General features: G+C 43.8%; 1 protein-coding gene across 1 annotated transcript in view; it reads right to left on the bottom strand.

Moving 5' to 3' along the window:
• Positions 1-12,778: 12,778 nt before the first annotated feature.
• Positions 12,779-15,847, bottom strand: part of VSIG4 (V-set and immunoglobulin domain containing 4) — a 39,669-nt gene continuing 36,600 nt past the window's right edge. Inside the window, exons 7-8 of the mRNA XM_003412747.3 lie at positions 13,349-13,370; positions 12,779-13,016 (exon numbers count right to left, since the gene is read on the bottom strand). Of these exons, the coding sequence (XP_003412795.2) occupies positions 12,779-13,016; positions 13,349-13,370 (260 nt within the window). The remainder of the gene's footprint in view (positions 13,017-13,348; positions 13,371-15,847) is intronic.

Genomic DNA, 15,847 nt, shown 5'->3' with positions numbered 1-15,847 from the left:
CTTTTGGTTGCATTGAGTAACAGTTTGGATAACAGATCTAAAAGAAGAGGCAGTTTGTACTATTGCTTCAAATTCAGCCCTTCCCAGCATAATTTTTGTTTTAGGGTAAAGAGGAATTCCAAGGACCCCAATTTCCTTTGCTGTCGTTCAGGCTCTCTACATAGGTGGCTTGATCTGTGGACCCTCCTTACTCCTCAGGCTTTCTTCCATATTTGCTATGGGCTCAAAATGTCCAGCATTAATTACTCCTTTAGGGGAAGAGGTTGTCTCCAGAAGATCCTTGTTAAAAAAGTCTGTAGAGTATCTTAGCTAACATAGCATAAAAAAAGAGTGGGTAGCTGAACTTACTCAATATCAATGGCATGAGTAGAGAGGCTGGTGTCCCTTCCTAGGATAATGCCCACAGCACCACCCAAGTTTTAATCAGAAATCAAAAAGAAGTAGGAACTGAATCTTTCTAGAAACCAGATCTGGGGAAACTGCTCTTGTGGCCTAAGTCAATAAATTCTTCTGGTAGAAGGAAATTTTCTGAAGAGAAATGTGCGAACCAGTAAATAATTACCCCAGGCTCCAGGCCCTGTGACCACAGGGAGGCCTACATTGAGGAGGGAGGGACAGGGATGGAGGTAATCATAAAGAAATCAGGACATGTTTGAGTTGAAGAGGCCACCAAGAACATCTAGTCCAACCTTTACTGGTTAAATGGGAAATCAAGGCTCAGGAATTTGACAGAGCTGAGGCTAGGGCCCAGAGATCCTGGTTCCTAGGCTGTGATATTTTATCTTCTATTTAAATTTATCCCCCACTTGTACCTCAGTTTATCGTACTATGATACGATAGATGCTGTGATGCTGGAAGCTATGCCACCGATATTCAGACACCAGCAAGGTCAACCATGGAGGACAGGTTTCAGCTGATCTTCCAGACGAAGACAGACTAGGAAGAAGGACACAGCAGTCTACTTTTGAAAAGCATTAGCCAGTGAAAACCTTAAGAATAGTAGCAGAACATTGTCTGATATAGTGCTGGAAGATGAGCCCCCCAGGTTGGAAGGCACTCAAAAGATGACTGGGGAAGAGCTGCCTCCTCAAAGTAGAGCCGACCTTAAAGACGTGGATGGAGTAAAGCTTTTGTGACCTTCATTTGCTGACGTGGCACTACTCAAAATGAGAAGAAACAGCTGCAAACATCCATTAATAATCAAAACATGGAATGTACGAAGCATGAATCTAGGAAAATTTGGAAATCATCAAAAATGAAATGGAACACATAAAAATCGATATCCTAGGCATTAGTGAGCTGAAATGGACTGGTATTGGCCATTTTCAGCTGAACAATCATATAGTCTACTATGCTGGGAATGACAACTTGAAGAGGAATGGTGTTGCATTCATCATCAAAAAGAACATATCAAGATCTATCTTGAAGTACAACGCTGTCAGTGATAGGAAAATATCCATATGTCTACAAGGAAAAACAGTTAATACGACTATTATTCAAATTTAAGCACCAACCACTAAGGCCAAAGATGAAGAAATAGAAGATTTTTATCAGATGCTGCAGTCTGAAACTGATCGAACATGCAATCAGGATGCATTGATAATTACTGGTGATTGGAATGGGAAAGTTGGAAACAAAGAAGAAGGATCAGTAGTTGGAAAATATGGCCTTGGGGATAGAAACAATGCCAGAGATTGAATGACAGAATTTTGCAAGACCAATGACTTCTTCATTGCAAATACCTACTTTCACCAACATAAATGGTGACTATACACATACCTCACCAGATGGAACATACAGGAATAAAATTGACTAGATCTGTGGAAAGAGAGGATGGAAAAGCTCAAAATCATCAGTCAGAACAAGGCCAGGAGCCAACTGTGGAACAGACCATCAACTGGTCATATGCAAGATCAAGCTGAAACTGAAGAAAATCAAAGGAAGTCCACGAGAGCCAAAATATGACCTTGAGTATAGCCCACCTGAATTTAGAGACCATCTGAAGAATAGATTTGACACATTGAACACTAGTGACTGAAGACCAGACAAGTTGTGGAATGACATCAGGGACATCATCCATGAAGAAAGTAAGAGGTCATTGAAAAGACAGGAAAGAAACAAAAGACCAAGATGGATGTCAGAGGAGACTCTGAAACTTGCTCACGAACAATGAGCAGCTAAAGCAAAAGGAAGAAATGATGAAGTAAAAGAACTGAACAGAAGATTTCAAATGGCATCTCGAGAAGACAAAGTAAAGTATTATAATGACATGTGCAAAGAGCTGGAGATGGAAAACCAAAAGGGAATAACATGCTTGGCATTTCTCAAGCTGGAAGAACTGAGGAAAAACTTCAAGCCTCGAGTTGCAGTAGTGAAGGATTCTATGTGGAAAATATTAAACGATGCAGGAAGCCTCAAAAGAAGATGGAATGAATACACAGAATCGTTACGCCAAAAAGAATTAGTCGATGTTCAACCGTTTCAAGAGGCAGCATACGATCAAAAACCAAAGGTAGTAAAGAAGGAAGTCGAAGCTTCTCTGAAGGCATTGTCGAAAAACAAGGCACCAGGAATTCATGGACTATCAATTGAGATGTTTCAACAAAAGGATGCAGTGCTGGAGGTGCTCGCTCATCTATGCCAAGAAATATGGAAGACAGCTTCCTGGCCAACTGACTGGAAGAGATCCATATTTATGCCTATTCCCAATAAAGGTGATCCAACCAAATGTGGAAATTCACACACAAGCAAAATTTTGCTGAAGATCTTTCAAAAATGGCTGCAGCAGTATATTGACAGAGAACTGCCAGAAATTCAGGCTGGTTTCAGAAGAGGACTTTAAACCAGGGATATCATTGCTGATGTCAGATGGATCCTGGCCGAAAGCAGAGAATACCAGAAGGATGTTTACCTGTGTTTTATTGACTATGCAAAGGCCTTCGACTGTGTAGATCATACGAAATTATGGATAACAAAATTGATTGATTAAATAAATCACATAAGAACGGGAATTCCAGAACACTTAATTGTACTCATGAGGAACCTTTACACAGATCAAGAAGGAGTTGTTCAGACAGAACAAGGAGATACTGATTGGTTTAAAGTCAGGAAAGGTGTGCATCAGGGTTGTATCCTTTCACCATAACTATTCAATCTGTATGCTGAGCAAATAATCCGAGAAGCTGGGCTATACGAGGAAGAAAGGGGCATCAGGACTGGAGGAAGGCTCATTAATAACCTGCGTTATGCAGATGTTACAACCTTGCTTGCTGAAAGCGATGAGGACTTGAAGCACTTACTAATGAAGATCAGAGACCACAGCCTTCAGTATGGATTGCACCTCAACATAAAGGAAACAAAAATCCTTACAACTGGACCAATAAGTAACATCATGATAAATGGAGAAAAGATTGAGGTTGTCAAGGATTTCATTTTTCTTGGATCCATAATCAATAGCCATGGAAGCAGCAGTCAAGAAATCAAATGACACGTTTCTTTGGGTAAATCTACTGCAAAAGACCTCTTTAAAGTGCTGAAAAGCGAAGATATCACCTTGAAGACTAAGGTGCGCCTGACCACAGCCATGGTATTTTCAAGTGCCTCATATGCATGTGAAAGGTGGACAATGAATAAGGAAGACCGAAGAAGAATTGATGCCTTTGAATTGTGGTGTTGATGAAGAATATCGAATATACTAGAAGAACGAATCTGTCTTGGAAGAAGTGCAACCCGAATGTTTCTTAGAAGCAAAGATGGTGAGACTGCGTCTTACATACTTTGGACATGTTGTCAGGAGGGATCAGTCCCTGGAGAAGGACATCATGCTTGACAAAGTTACAGGGTCAGCAGAAAAGAGGAAGACCCTCAGTGAGGTGGATTGGTACAGTGGCTACAACAATGAGCTCAAGCATAACACTGATTGTAAGGATGGTGCAGGACCAGGCAGTGTTTCTTTCTATTGTGTATAGGGTCGCTATGAGCTGGAACCAAGATGATGGCACCTAACAACAGCAACAACATTGGAATTTATAAGATTATATGTGGCTCGGATAGATTATTCACCAGGGTTTAAATATTCTCCAGGGCCCTACTCCTGCTAGAACACTGCAATCATTGAAGGCCATTCCAAATATACCATCCCACGTATACCCTGAAAAATCACAGGAGCTTCAACTCCCATCTGCCTTTCAACAAGATCCGTGGTGAAGAGTACTGCATGATGGTAATCCATCATTTTCCTGGCTGTGAATAGGGGCTATCCAAGGATTGTAAACATGAGACACCAGGAGGCCACTCATTTCTCTTTTGCACTTTTCATGTTCTTCACGTCGTCTGAGAGTCACAGTTGGATTTAGGGGTCTGGCACCACCTTTTTCTTTCCAAGGTCAACTTCTTTCCTCTCCTCTCCTTGTAGCCAATGCAGAAGAGTAGAAAAAGCTTAACATTTGGAATCAGAAAGAACTGAGAACCCTTACTTCTGTATTATTTCCTAGTTTTGTGTCCTATTAGGCAAGTTACTTTATTTCTTCTTGCCTCTGTTTCTTCAGAGGGATAATGATAATACCCATATGAGAGTTGTTGACTATATAATATTTGTTAATCACATAATAAGTACATTAACATATGTGAATTTCTTTCTTTCTTTCCTTCCTTCTATGAGCCCCCTGGATGCCAGATGTGGTCTGTGGGTCATAGCTGTGTTAGCAGGGCAGGTTTCATAGGCATGTGACCTATGCAATTGCACAAGGCTCCGCACTTAGGAGGACTCCACACTTTATTTAATGTTCTCCTCTCTCCATCTTGAAATTCTTAATATATATTTGTTTTTATTTTTCAAGAGGCCTTTAGTTTTTATTTTGCACTGGACTCTGCAAATTATGTAGTTGGTTCTATGTGCAAGGACAGAAATTGGAGACAAAATGGGTTCTTCAGGATCAGGAGGCATTCTGACAGAGTGAGACCACATGATTGGGAGTTGATAGAAAAGGATTCTAACTTTGCCACTAACTGGTTTTGTGATATTGGGCATTTCCTTTCATTCTGCAAAGCCTCAGTTTCTCAATTTTGAAAACGGGGATTTTTATTAGAATATCTCAGCTCTGACATTTTAGGCCTGCCCTCATTAACTCTTGGGAAACACCCCGGTCCACAGGCAGAGCATGGGTCATTAAGGAGGCTTTTTTTTATTGTACTTTAGATGGAGGTTTACAGAACAAACTAGTTTCTCATTAAACAGTTAGTACACATATTGTTTTATGTCATTGGTTAACAACCCCACGACATGTCAACACTTTCCCTTCTCAACCTTGTGTTCTCAGGGGCTTTTTACTCCAGCTCTCTGTAGCATGGGAAGTCAGTGTCTGTTGGAGGTTGGCTGGGGGGTAGGCAGGGACATGGCAGTGGGGACTGTTGCTGCAGCCATAGACCCTTTCACAACAGTGCTGTTTTTTTTCATTTTGTACCCAGATTTCCGTTGGCTAACCTCAGCCTTATCTTCCTCATTTCTGTTTCCTCTTGAAGACACCGAGCACCCTTCAAAACACACAATCTTCGTGCCTATGGCATAAAGCCCCACGCTTTCTCGCCTCTGCAGGTTGGCTCACCACCGGAGGCCCTGTGCCCCGTACCAAGATCTGGGCACCTCTCCAATGACAGGTATAGTATCCATTTTTCCTCTCTGCTTGTATTTCCAGACTCTGGCAGTTCCATGGCAACCAAGGGTGGCTTGGCTCTGTCCATCCCATTATCCTCAGACTGTCCTCAGGGATCCTAGGTAAAGGGTGACGGAGAGGAAAGTTACTACTGGCCTTCTATCCTGGAGCTTCTAGTGGTGGGGAAAAGGGGGAATGATATTTCCTATTCTGGAAATCTGAGTAGCAGTCCTGATACTGTCATTTATCCACTGTGTAACTTTGGGCAAGTCATTCCTCCACTCAAGGACTCAGTTTTTGGCCTCCTCTGCAAAGAGGAGGAATGGAAGGATTAAATAGATGCTGCATAGAGACTCTTTTGGGGGAGATCTGGTGGTATAGTGGTTAAGTATTGGGCAGCTAAGTGAAAGGTCAGCAGTTCAAATCCACCAGCAGCTCCACAGGAGAAAGATGTGGCAATCTGCTCCTGTAAAAAATTACAGCCTTGGAAACCCCATGAGCAGTTCTACTCTCTCCTATAGTGTTGCTATGAGTTGGAATCGGCTTGATGGCAAAGGGTTTGGTTTTTGGTTTTTAGAGACTCTTTTAGTTATCATATCCCATATTTTGATAGTTTCAGCCCTCTGTTGAGAAAGGAGATGATAATGATGCTGAATAAATATCTCTGGATGGGGCTGTTTACACCTAGGAGGAGAGCTGGTGTTGATCCATATAGCACCCACTGAGAGAAAAACGTGAAAGCCTTTTTCTTCCCTAGCCTCATCTTAGATTCCCAGAGTTTCAGAATTGGAAGGGCCCTTAGAGACCAGGTATATATGGGAGAAACTGAGACCCAGAGAAAGGAAGGAAGGGACTTCCCCAGGATCACACAGAGAACCTGTGGCAGAGCTGGGTCTGGACACTGGAAGGCCAGTGCTCTTTCTGCTCTACTCTGGGAGGGCTGACACACCAAGCAGCAAGAACTGCCCTGAAAGTGACACGGTTGGGCTTCCTCATATTGGGGGGAGTTTGAATTGTTTTGAGTAATGGTCATAAGGACTTTTGTTCTTTCCCTACTCCCCTTTCATGTACTTGGTGCCCTCTAGATGTTCAGAGATCCCCAGATTTCTACCCACACCTTCTTCAGGCCCATCCTTTCCAATTCTCTGCATCAAAACTGACCCATCCTTTGCCTCAATAATGGTAATTTTGTGGAGCTTTTTAGTAGAGGATTTTTAATTTCACCTGGGTACAAAGCCTTGACCCAATGAGGATATTTCAGGTAGCATGACGGACGTAGAAGAGTTTTCAGAGCTCCTCAATATCACCTCCACATAAGTATCCACCTCCTTTTGGTCAGCCTATCTCAACTAAACCTGTTTTTCTTATGTACATTCTATTGCAGAAGCATGGACTAAAACAGCAAGAGTGGGAATAAAACCAGTCTAACTTCAGCTCAGTCACTGACTCCTTCCATCATTACCGGGGGTTACATGATTTATAAGGCCTTTCACCTTCCAGTGTAAGGAATCTTTAGCTTTTCATTCCTCTCTGTCAGGCTTCCTAGGATTAGGCTGGATAAAATCAGAAAGGGATTTCAGGAGGCTCTGGACACCTACACATTATCCAGATCTTCTCATTGGAGTTGGGAACCAATCTGATGATGATAGAAGAAAGGGATCAATCCAGTTCTTGCTCTCCTAACACCCCCATCCCCAACTCTGCTGAATTAGATTCCTTGTCTGGCTTCTACCCACACCTCCAGGGACTGAGCCAAAGTGCCCATGAACTCCTATATGGGAGACTCTGGAAAGCTCACCAAACACTTTCCCAATAGCACTTCTAGGTAGGTTTTCTCGCCCCATTCCCAGAGAAGACAACTGATGTCCAAAGAAAGAATTGCTCAAAGACATAATTGACTAGTCACTGGCCATGACAACATTAGAACTCAAATTGGTCTGATTCTTTCCACTATACCACATCTGGTGACAACTTCTGCTTTGGCTGAAAGACCTGCACTTCTGAATGGTATGGGCTGGATTGAATTCTTATAGAAGGAAGTGAAGGGGTGGAAAAGACATTTTAGAAACTTATCTTAGAGATCACTCCCAGATCTCAAGTTGGAAGGGCACATCATCCTCTCACCAACATATATACAACTGAGAGAGTTGAGGAAAAAAAAAAAAAACTCTGAACATTTTCTTGATGAAAGACAAGGCTCAGTCCCTTTGCCTTGCTTTGGTTGGAATATGGTTTTTTGGCTCATGGGGATAGTTTTCTATTCCTAATAATCTTGGGATGTTTGCCACTTTTCATGCTAGTATTTAATATAGGCCAACTACTTTCTCACACATCAGCTGCCACAGCTGGGGAGAAGGAGGAATTTTATATAGAAAAACTGGAATTTTTAGCACCAGGATTTGGGTGTTGCCCAGGGAATTCTCCCAGAAGTTCCAAGCCTGACCCTGCTCCTGGCAGCTTCCTTAGTGCTCTGGTGGTTGTGAGTTCAAGGATCACAATGCTGCACTGCCAAGTCTGTTGTCTGTCTTTTGCCCCCTTTGTTGATGTGTCTCTCTTTTCAAAGAAGAATATACAGAGCAGGGAGGTGGAAGGATTTGTGAGGACAGCTGGAGGGTGTAATGGGGTGGTATAGGACACAGCCCTGAACTGTGAGCAATTTATTATATGACCTTTAGCAAATATCTTCCCCAATATGAGCCTTTGTTTCCAAATCTGTAACATGAGTGAATGAGACTAGATGATCTCTAAGGTCCCTTTTATAGCTGCCATTCTTGAATCTTGTGATTGCTGATGGGACGAAGGAACCATGTTAGACAAGGCTGAGGCCACAAGTAAACCATGTCTTATTTGTCCTAACCCTGTTATATCATTTGCCAATGGCTTTTAGACTTTCTTTCTGGTAGCAAAAGCCACAATTTTTTGAGCGTGTTTTTATGTATCACATACTTAACTAAAGACTTTGCATCTATTAGCTCATGTCATTCTCTCAGTAACCCTCCAAGGTAGGTATTACTCCCATTTTGTGGATGCGAAAAACTGGGGCTCAGAGGTGAAGTGACTTACCCAATGTTGCCTAGTTAGTGAAAAAGCCAGAATCCTAGCCCATGATTAACCTAAAACCTGTGTTCTTAACCACAATTCTCTGAGAACAAAACCTAAGAGGGTTGGGAAGGCCTGGTCTTCTCCTCAGTTCAGGGAGGCAGGAGGATAACAAAATTGTCCTCTCTCTGCTGCATATTAGAGTCCACTGAAGCTTGGGTCCCCTGGAAATTCCTTAGCTACAGGACCCAGGCCTGAGGAGCCAGCCCCCAGCTGAGCACCGGAGCCTCACCTGCAGTCTCAAGGGGATTGTTCTTACATACCCTCAGAATTCCTCTTTTGGCTAGCAGACTTAAGCCTATTTGCTCACATCCCTATTCCAGTACTTAGGCTGGCCCCTTCAGCCTTTGAAGATTCCCTAGGGCTCAGACTGTGACTTCATCATTCTTTTCTCTCCCTTTTTCTACAGGGCCACATCTCCCAGGAAGATCTCTCCTCCCCACTGAAGCCCCTGGCCTGGCCTCCTGCAGTGTCACGCTCCGTGTATTTGATAAGCTGAGTTGGACACTTCATGTGGTAGAGTGTCAGTTTGTCAAATACCCCAAGTGCGGCACATGCCTAGCAGCTCCAGGCCAGGGCAGATGGGATATAACAAATAGATGGCCTGCTGGATGCAAGAACACTTGCCAAACACCATCTAAGTTTTCACAAGTTATTTTCTGTGATTGTGAGGAAAATGAGGCATTGTATCTGACGGTACCAGGGGAGAAGTGAGGCCATTCCAGGATCTGTCTACCTGCATCACAGGATTTCAAATGGCGAAGACAAAATAAGCCTGAAAATGCATAAAGGGCCTGGAGATAAAAGTGCTCCTTGACCCGCTGTTCTCTCTTTCCTTCACATTTCCCTTCCAAAGTCAGCCATGCCAACAGAATTCTCACATAAGCAACATGACTTATTTGAAAAAGCAAGGCTTAGAAGTCCGCTTTCCGGACACTCAGTCCCCCTTGGAACTGGTCCTACCCAGTCTTGGCTTCTAAACGCACGTCAGTCTTACGTACCCCCTCCCCAGTTTTGCTCTTGACTTTTCTCCCTCTGGGAACACCCTCTCCACTCCTATCTGCCTATCCAATTCTTCCCATACTTCCTGGCCCAGCCAAAGTCCAATCTGTCCGGAAACCTTTGAAAGTCAGCCTACACTCTTTCCTTCTTCATTCACAAAGTACTCCTTGCCTGGGTCCCTGTATGTGCCCCTTTTTCTCCTATTGTCCAATGACACCTTTTGTGTTGCTAGTGAACTTTTCCAGGGGCTGTTCCGGTATTCCCCACCACACTGTGAGCTTCTAGAAGACTAGTCTATGTTTCCTAAATTGTTGTCTCCCCATCCCATTCCTACCCTAACCCTTATCAGAGCACTTTGGATACAGAAAATATTCAATAAATATTTACTGATTGACTGATTTTCCACTAGTCCATTAGATTTAGGCATTTGGGCCAAATGCCACCGAGAAATTTTGAAAAAAAGTCAAAATCAAACTGTAAACACCATAATGCTATAGGAAGTATGAGGTGGTAGCCAACATGGAGAATACATGGAGGAAGAGGGTAAAAAAAATTAGGCTCAGCAGAAAAATAAGTTTGGGATTATTTGGTTACACAAAGTTATACAGGTCCTTAATTGCACGATTTTTTTTTAGAACCTTTAATATGAAAATATGAATCATGAATCTCCAAGAGGTAGCTATAGCATGAAGCATTTCCCAGACTTATCTGATCATGGATTTTTTTTTTCCTGTGGGACGTATCTCATGTCCAATGTTTCTTGGAACAAAGTTTTGAAAACTGTCCTAAAAGAACTTCATACCTTCCCTCTCTTCTAAAGCTCTTCTCCTCCTTTCATTCCCCTACTTCTCCCCAACCAGCCTCCCATCTAAGACAGAGGCCATGTTATCACTCCATTTTAGTTAGCCTATCCTGCAGCTTTATGCTAGAATATTGATGGGGAATGCCTCACTGGCTTTCCCTGAGTGGGAAAATTCTGTCTTTGGGTCAAAGATGATCTCCAAAAGTTTCCTGCTGCAATGAATGATTTTAGAAGTTCACAAGCCTGTCTTCTGGTCTCTTCTCTACCATTGACTTGATGTATGTGACATTAAAATGTCAATGTTCCTTTATGGGCTTCATTTCCTTATCTATAATATGGGAGTGTTAGGATCATTACTCTAGATTCTTTAAGACAAGAGGCTCTGAGATATTCCTCCTGGTCCACAGTTCTTATGGACGAGGGTCCCCAGACTTGGGGCTCATTTTATTAATGGGGATGAAACTAGAAAATTTTTCCCCCAATCATTTTCATGGTAGTAGGAAGAGCTAGTGGCTGTTTTTAAAGACTGTGGGATCTGGATACAGAGCCGTTTCATGGGGGAACCTGAGGTTTACACTGGGTGGGGGCCCTGTTGCAGAGGCTTGTAAGCATAATGGGGAAGAAGAAATGACTCCTTTCACACACTGTGTGAAGCTGACATCTGGGGATGAGGAAAATCCTGGGGTTTTGACCACAGACTTTGCAGGTTGGGTGGTGATGAAGGGGAAGATTCCTCCCTGTTCACTTTAGTGTACTATTTTGACTTTTGTAATCACCCAAAAAGGAGCCCTGGTGGTGCAGTAGTTAAGAGCTTGGCTGTTAAGCAAAAGGTCGATGGTTTAAACCCACCAGCCACGCCATGGGAGAAAGATATGACAGTCTGCTTCTGTAAGGATTGCAGCCTTGGAAACCTTATAGGCCAATTCTACTGTGTCCCAAAGGTTTGCAATGAGTTGGAATCAATTCGATGGCAATGGATTTTGGTTTAATCATGCCAAAAGGGGAGACGCTCATGGTGAAACCAGGAGGCTTTGTTGGAACCAGAAGTGTCAACATGGCATCTTGCAAGAAGTTTGTTTGACATGGTTATGTGGGAGAAAGGAAGCTGTAGATCTGGCCCAGAACAGGTCCTCATAGGGAAGACTGATTTAAAGGTGCACACACACACACACACACGCATACAAACAGACCCTCGTAGTTTCTGTTTCTGCTTGAGGAGGAAGACTTCCTTACTCTGTCCCTCACCCCACATTGTTGGAAGGAACAGAGAGCTATAGAAGATAACTTATGAAGAATATTTAAACCCCAAAGATTTTAGGGTTCCAGGAGGTGGAAATCCATGGGGGTGATATATCTATACTTTGGAAGGAAGAAAAACCCTTCATCTCTGTACCCACAGTCCCCTGAAACAGAAGAAGTGTTCCTTCTTTTTCAGGCTTCCAACTGACCTGGAAATAACTATCCAGGTGGAGCTGGAAGGATGATGAGGAGGGAAATGGAAGCCAGTGGAGTGCTTTTTACTGAAGATTCATTTTGCTCCAGCTGGACCCACCTGTGGAGTGAGGTGGAATGGCACAGGAGGGGAGGGGAAGACCAAAAAAGCAAAGGTGCCATCCATACCCTGAGGGACCCCAACCATTCCAACTAGCCTCACTTTAATCCCTCTAGTAGGTCCTACTATACCTTGAGAGAATACCAACACGTCAGAGTTTGCTATCATGATTATTTATTGAGCATCGAAAGAAAACCAAGGTATTAGACTCGCAGTGAAAAAGCAGAACTGACCCCTGGCCTGTGACATGACAATCTCAATTAAGAAGTGTCTGGCCCTGGAGAAAGGGAAGTGATCCTGGACATTGCTGGTTCCCTGAGCTGGCAGAGGTGATCCTGCCTCTGATCTTCTGGTGGCAATAAGTCAAAGTTTAATGGTGCCTGGGGTGGTGACAAACAAGTCCTAATGGTATGGGTACTTCCCTCTGGTGTTAGGAGAAAAGCAACAGAGGACCCAGGCAGGGATACTAGAAGGGCCTAGGGCTAGACCCAGCAACTGGCTTGCTTGAGATCCATACTTCTGAGGAGAAGCCAATCACTACCAAGGGCCCCAATGTTGGCAGTGAAGACATTTTGATCTAACCAAAAAAAGAGGTAGCAGAGAATTGGGGCATGCAGAAGACGGGGTTTTAATAAACAATTGTATCAGCAGAATCTTGACTGGTGGGCATTTTTAGCAAACACTTTTGCCCTTGGTGGACTGAAATTCATAATCCGGAGGCACTGTGTGCAGCAGGCGGGCGTAGTCGCTGTTGATCTGGGTGATGATCTGGTACTCCTGACCCAGGCAGGACTCATCTGAGTAGTCATTGCTCAGAGCCTTGGCAGCTGGGTCTTCACTGGAGCGGCCACTTGCGAAGATGGCCACTCTCATGGCTTCTCCAGAGTCGCTGGCCTCTCTGGTATGCAGCCTGTGGCCCGAGAACCCACTACCCATGAGAAAGGTCTTGGGACCAGGGCCCTGGTTTCCCACCTTTCTGCCCCAATTCTTGCCAATTGACCCTCAGGCTCTTTCCACCCAGGGGTTCTGGGAGCAGAGGGATGGTGGATCTGAATCATCTTGTGTGTTCAGTGGGCCAGGGCAGAGCCTCAGAAGATGTCTCAGAAAGAGAAAAAAGTTCTGCCCTAACCTTAAAGGCCTCTTTGGATTTGCTCCATACCCCTTCTTCCATGTTTCCTACCAGTGGTAACAGAACTGAGGGTAGGGAAGGCGTGAGAAGATTGAAAAGAGAGATAATCTTACCTGGCCACTTCATAGACATGCTCTAGAAAAGAAAGAGAAATCAGGTCAGAAGTCTCCATGGGGAGTAGACAGGACCTGGCATGGACCTTGTATGCCAGTCAATAGGTGAGCTAAGGGGAAATGGAAAAGGAGATCTGAAGACGGTCCAGCTTTCCAAGAACTGGGAGATATTGGGGAGGTGGTGTTAAAACCCAGGGATTCAGATTTCTCAGGGAGAGTAAGGGGAAGCATATTTGGTCACTATCCTATTTGGCACACTCTGATTCAGCACATTGGGCTGAAGAGGTTGCTTGGTGTGAGGTGAAAGGGTACAGGAATTGGATATTGGACCCACTCCCCACCTAGGAATCTCACTAAATATCCAAAGAGCCCCTGTGGTTAACTTGACAGGTAGGCTAAAGACTAGACTGAAGGCTGGATTAGTCTGGCTTCAGGGACCTTGCTCCAATTGGACCCACTCCCCACCTAGGAATCTCACTAAATATCCAAAGAGCCCCTGTGGCTAACTTGACAGGTAGGCTAAAGACTAGACTGAAGGCTGGATTAGTCTGGCTTCAGGGACCTTGCTCCAATTGGACCCACTCCCCACCTAGGAATCTCACTAAATATCCAAAGAGCCCCTGTGGCTAACTTGACAGGTAGGCTAAAGACTAGACTGAAGGCTGGATTAGTCTGGCTTCAGGGACCTTGCTCCAATTGGACCCACTCCCCACCTAGGAATCTCACTAAATATCCAAAGAGCCCCTGTGGCTAACTTGACAGGTAGGCTAAAGACTAGACTGAAGGCTGGATTAGTCTGGCTTCAGGGACCTTGGTCCAAGCCACTCCCAAATATCTTCACCTCCCTCCAACTCTGCACCCAGAAAAGGCCGTGGAATAGGTCACTATTGCCCCCTAGTGTCTGTTAAGGAGAAGTACCTGATACCGGACATTCCAAGCAGATAAAAAGGCTTAACCTGGTACAGAGATGGGTATATCCTTTTATTGCCCTCTAGGGGCTTATAATCTTTCAGGGATGCAACTGGGAATGCATGCATTAAACTGCAACACAGCAAACCACCATGAGCCTTCTGCCTTGTGGTAGAGTTCATTGTTTCTTTGTCTTACCTCTCTCATTGATCCAGGAGCTCCTGTACTGCAGGGGCTGGGTCTTTTTCATCTTTGTATACCCAGAGCCTGGCATGTAGTAGATGCTCAGTGACTATATATTAAATCGTATCGATGCCCTGAGGCTGTCTCCCTTACAGAGAGATAGCAAACAACAAGAATTCTAGGGAGGCATTTCAGGAAGGGAGAAAGCATAGAGGCAAAAGGTGTAAGAGATATTTGCCTGTTTAATTCCAGTGACTGGAGATGAGAATAAGTATAGGGGAGTTATAGGAGTTGAGAAGATAGGCTAGAGCCACATCACAGAGGGCCTTGAATGGAAAGTTACATTATGACCTCTATCCCCTGGGCCATAGGAGCCCTGGAAAGTTTTTGAGAGGGAAGTAATCCAATATGGTTACTGTTTATACCCAACCTCATCAGGGCTAAGATGAGTGCTTTCCTTTTAGTACTGGTGTTTGTGGCCACTTGTGATATCTCCACCCCCACGTTTAGCCTCATAGGACATAACCATGCTAATCGGCTAAGGCCAGAACTTAGACTTGACAGTCCAGGGGAAGGAGATACTCAAGGCTCCTCTCTCCTCTTTGGTTGGAGAAACCCATGGTGGAAACCAGGCTAATTTGGGAGTAGTATCTGCTACAGCAGAAGAGACAAGATAATGCTAGGCAAAATTGGAGTGTTTGTTGTAGAAACAAACACCCAAATTATCTTTTTCCTCCTCTGAGGGTCTATAGCTGTTAAATGGCTCTGAAGCTATGACTTCATAATGTTACTCTCCTGTTCAAAAGTTTTTGATGACTTTTGGTGCTTTTGTAAGGCCTAGAGATGTCCAATTCTTTAGCTTAGCATTCAAGGCCTTATATAGTCAGGAATGAATTTTCTTTCCCTTGTATTTCACTATTGCTTATCTGCATAACTTTGTTATTGATGATCTCACTCACAGTCATCTTTTAGACTTCTATGCCTTTACTCATGTACTTCCTCCCTCCTGGAGTACTGACTCCTTCTAAACTGTTTTCATCCTCCGAGGTCTGACTTAAGCCCCATCACCTTCCAAAAACCCTGACTCTCCTCTTCTCTGGATCCCTGTAGCACTAATTGCCTTCTCCAGGCTTTGAGTCTTTAGACTTTTATTGCTATGCATTGTCATTGATAAATTCCATGCTTCTATCTAAAATCCCCCTAAATAAATTATAAGCAACTTGAGAGCAGGGATTGTGACAACTTGTCTTGCATCCTTAGGAGGCAACCCATTACAAGGATGGCTGTATTAGGCTGGGTAGCAAAGATTTGTAAATTTATTTTCATTAACTGAATCGTCATTGAGGGCTTGTACATGTGTCTCCCTGGATTCCTATCCTCACTCCCTAACTAAGCTGGGAGCTCCTT

This window comes from Loxodonta africana, chromosome X, assembly GCF_030014295.1.
Source record: "Loxodonta africana isolate mLoxAfr1 chromosome X, mLoxAfr1.hap2, whole genome shotgun sequence".
Lineage (NCBI taxonomy): Eukaryota > Metazoa > Chordata > Mammalia > Proboscidea > Elephantidae > Loxodonta > Loxodonta africana.
Note: the sequence above shows the minus strand (reverse complement) of the source record. Positions and strands in the feature narration are given on the sequence as shown.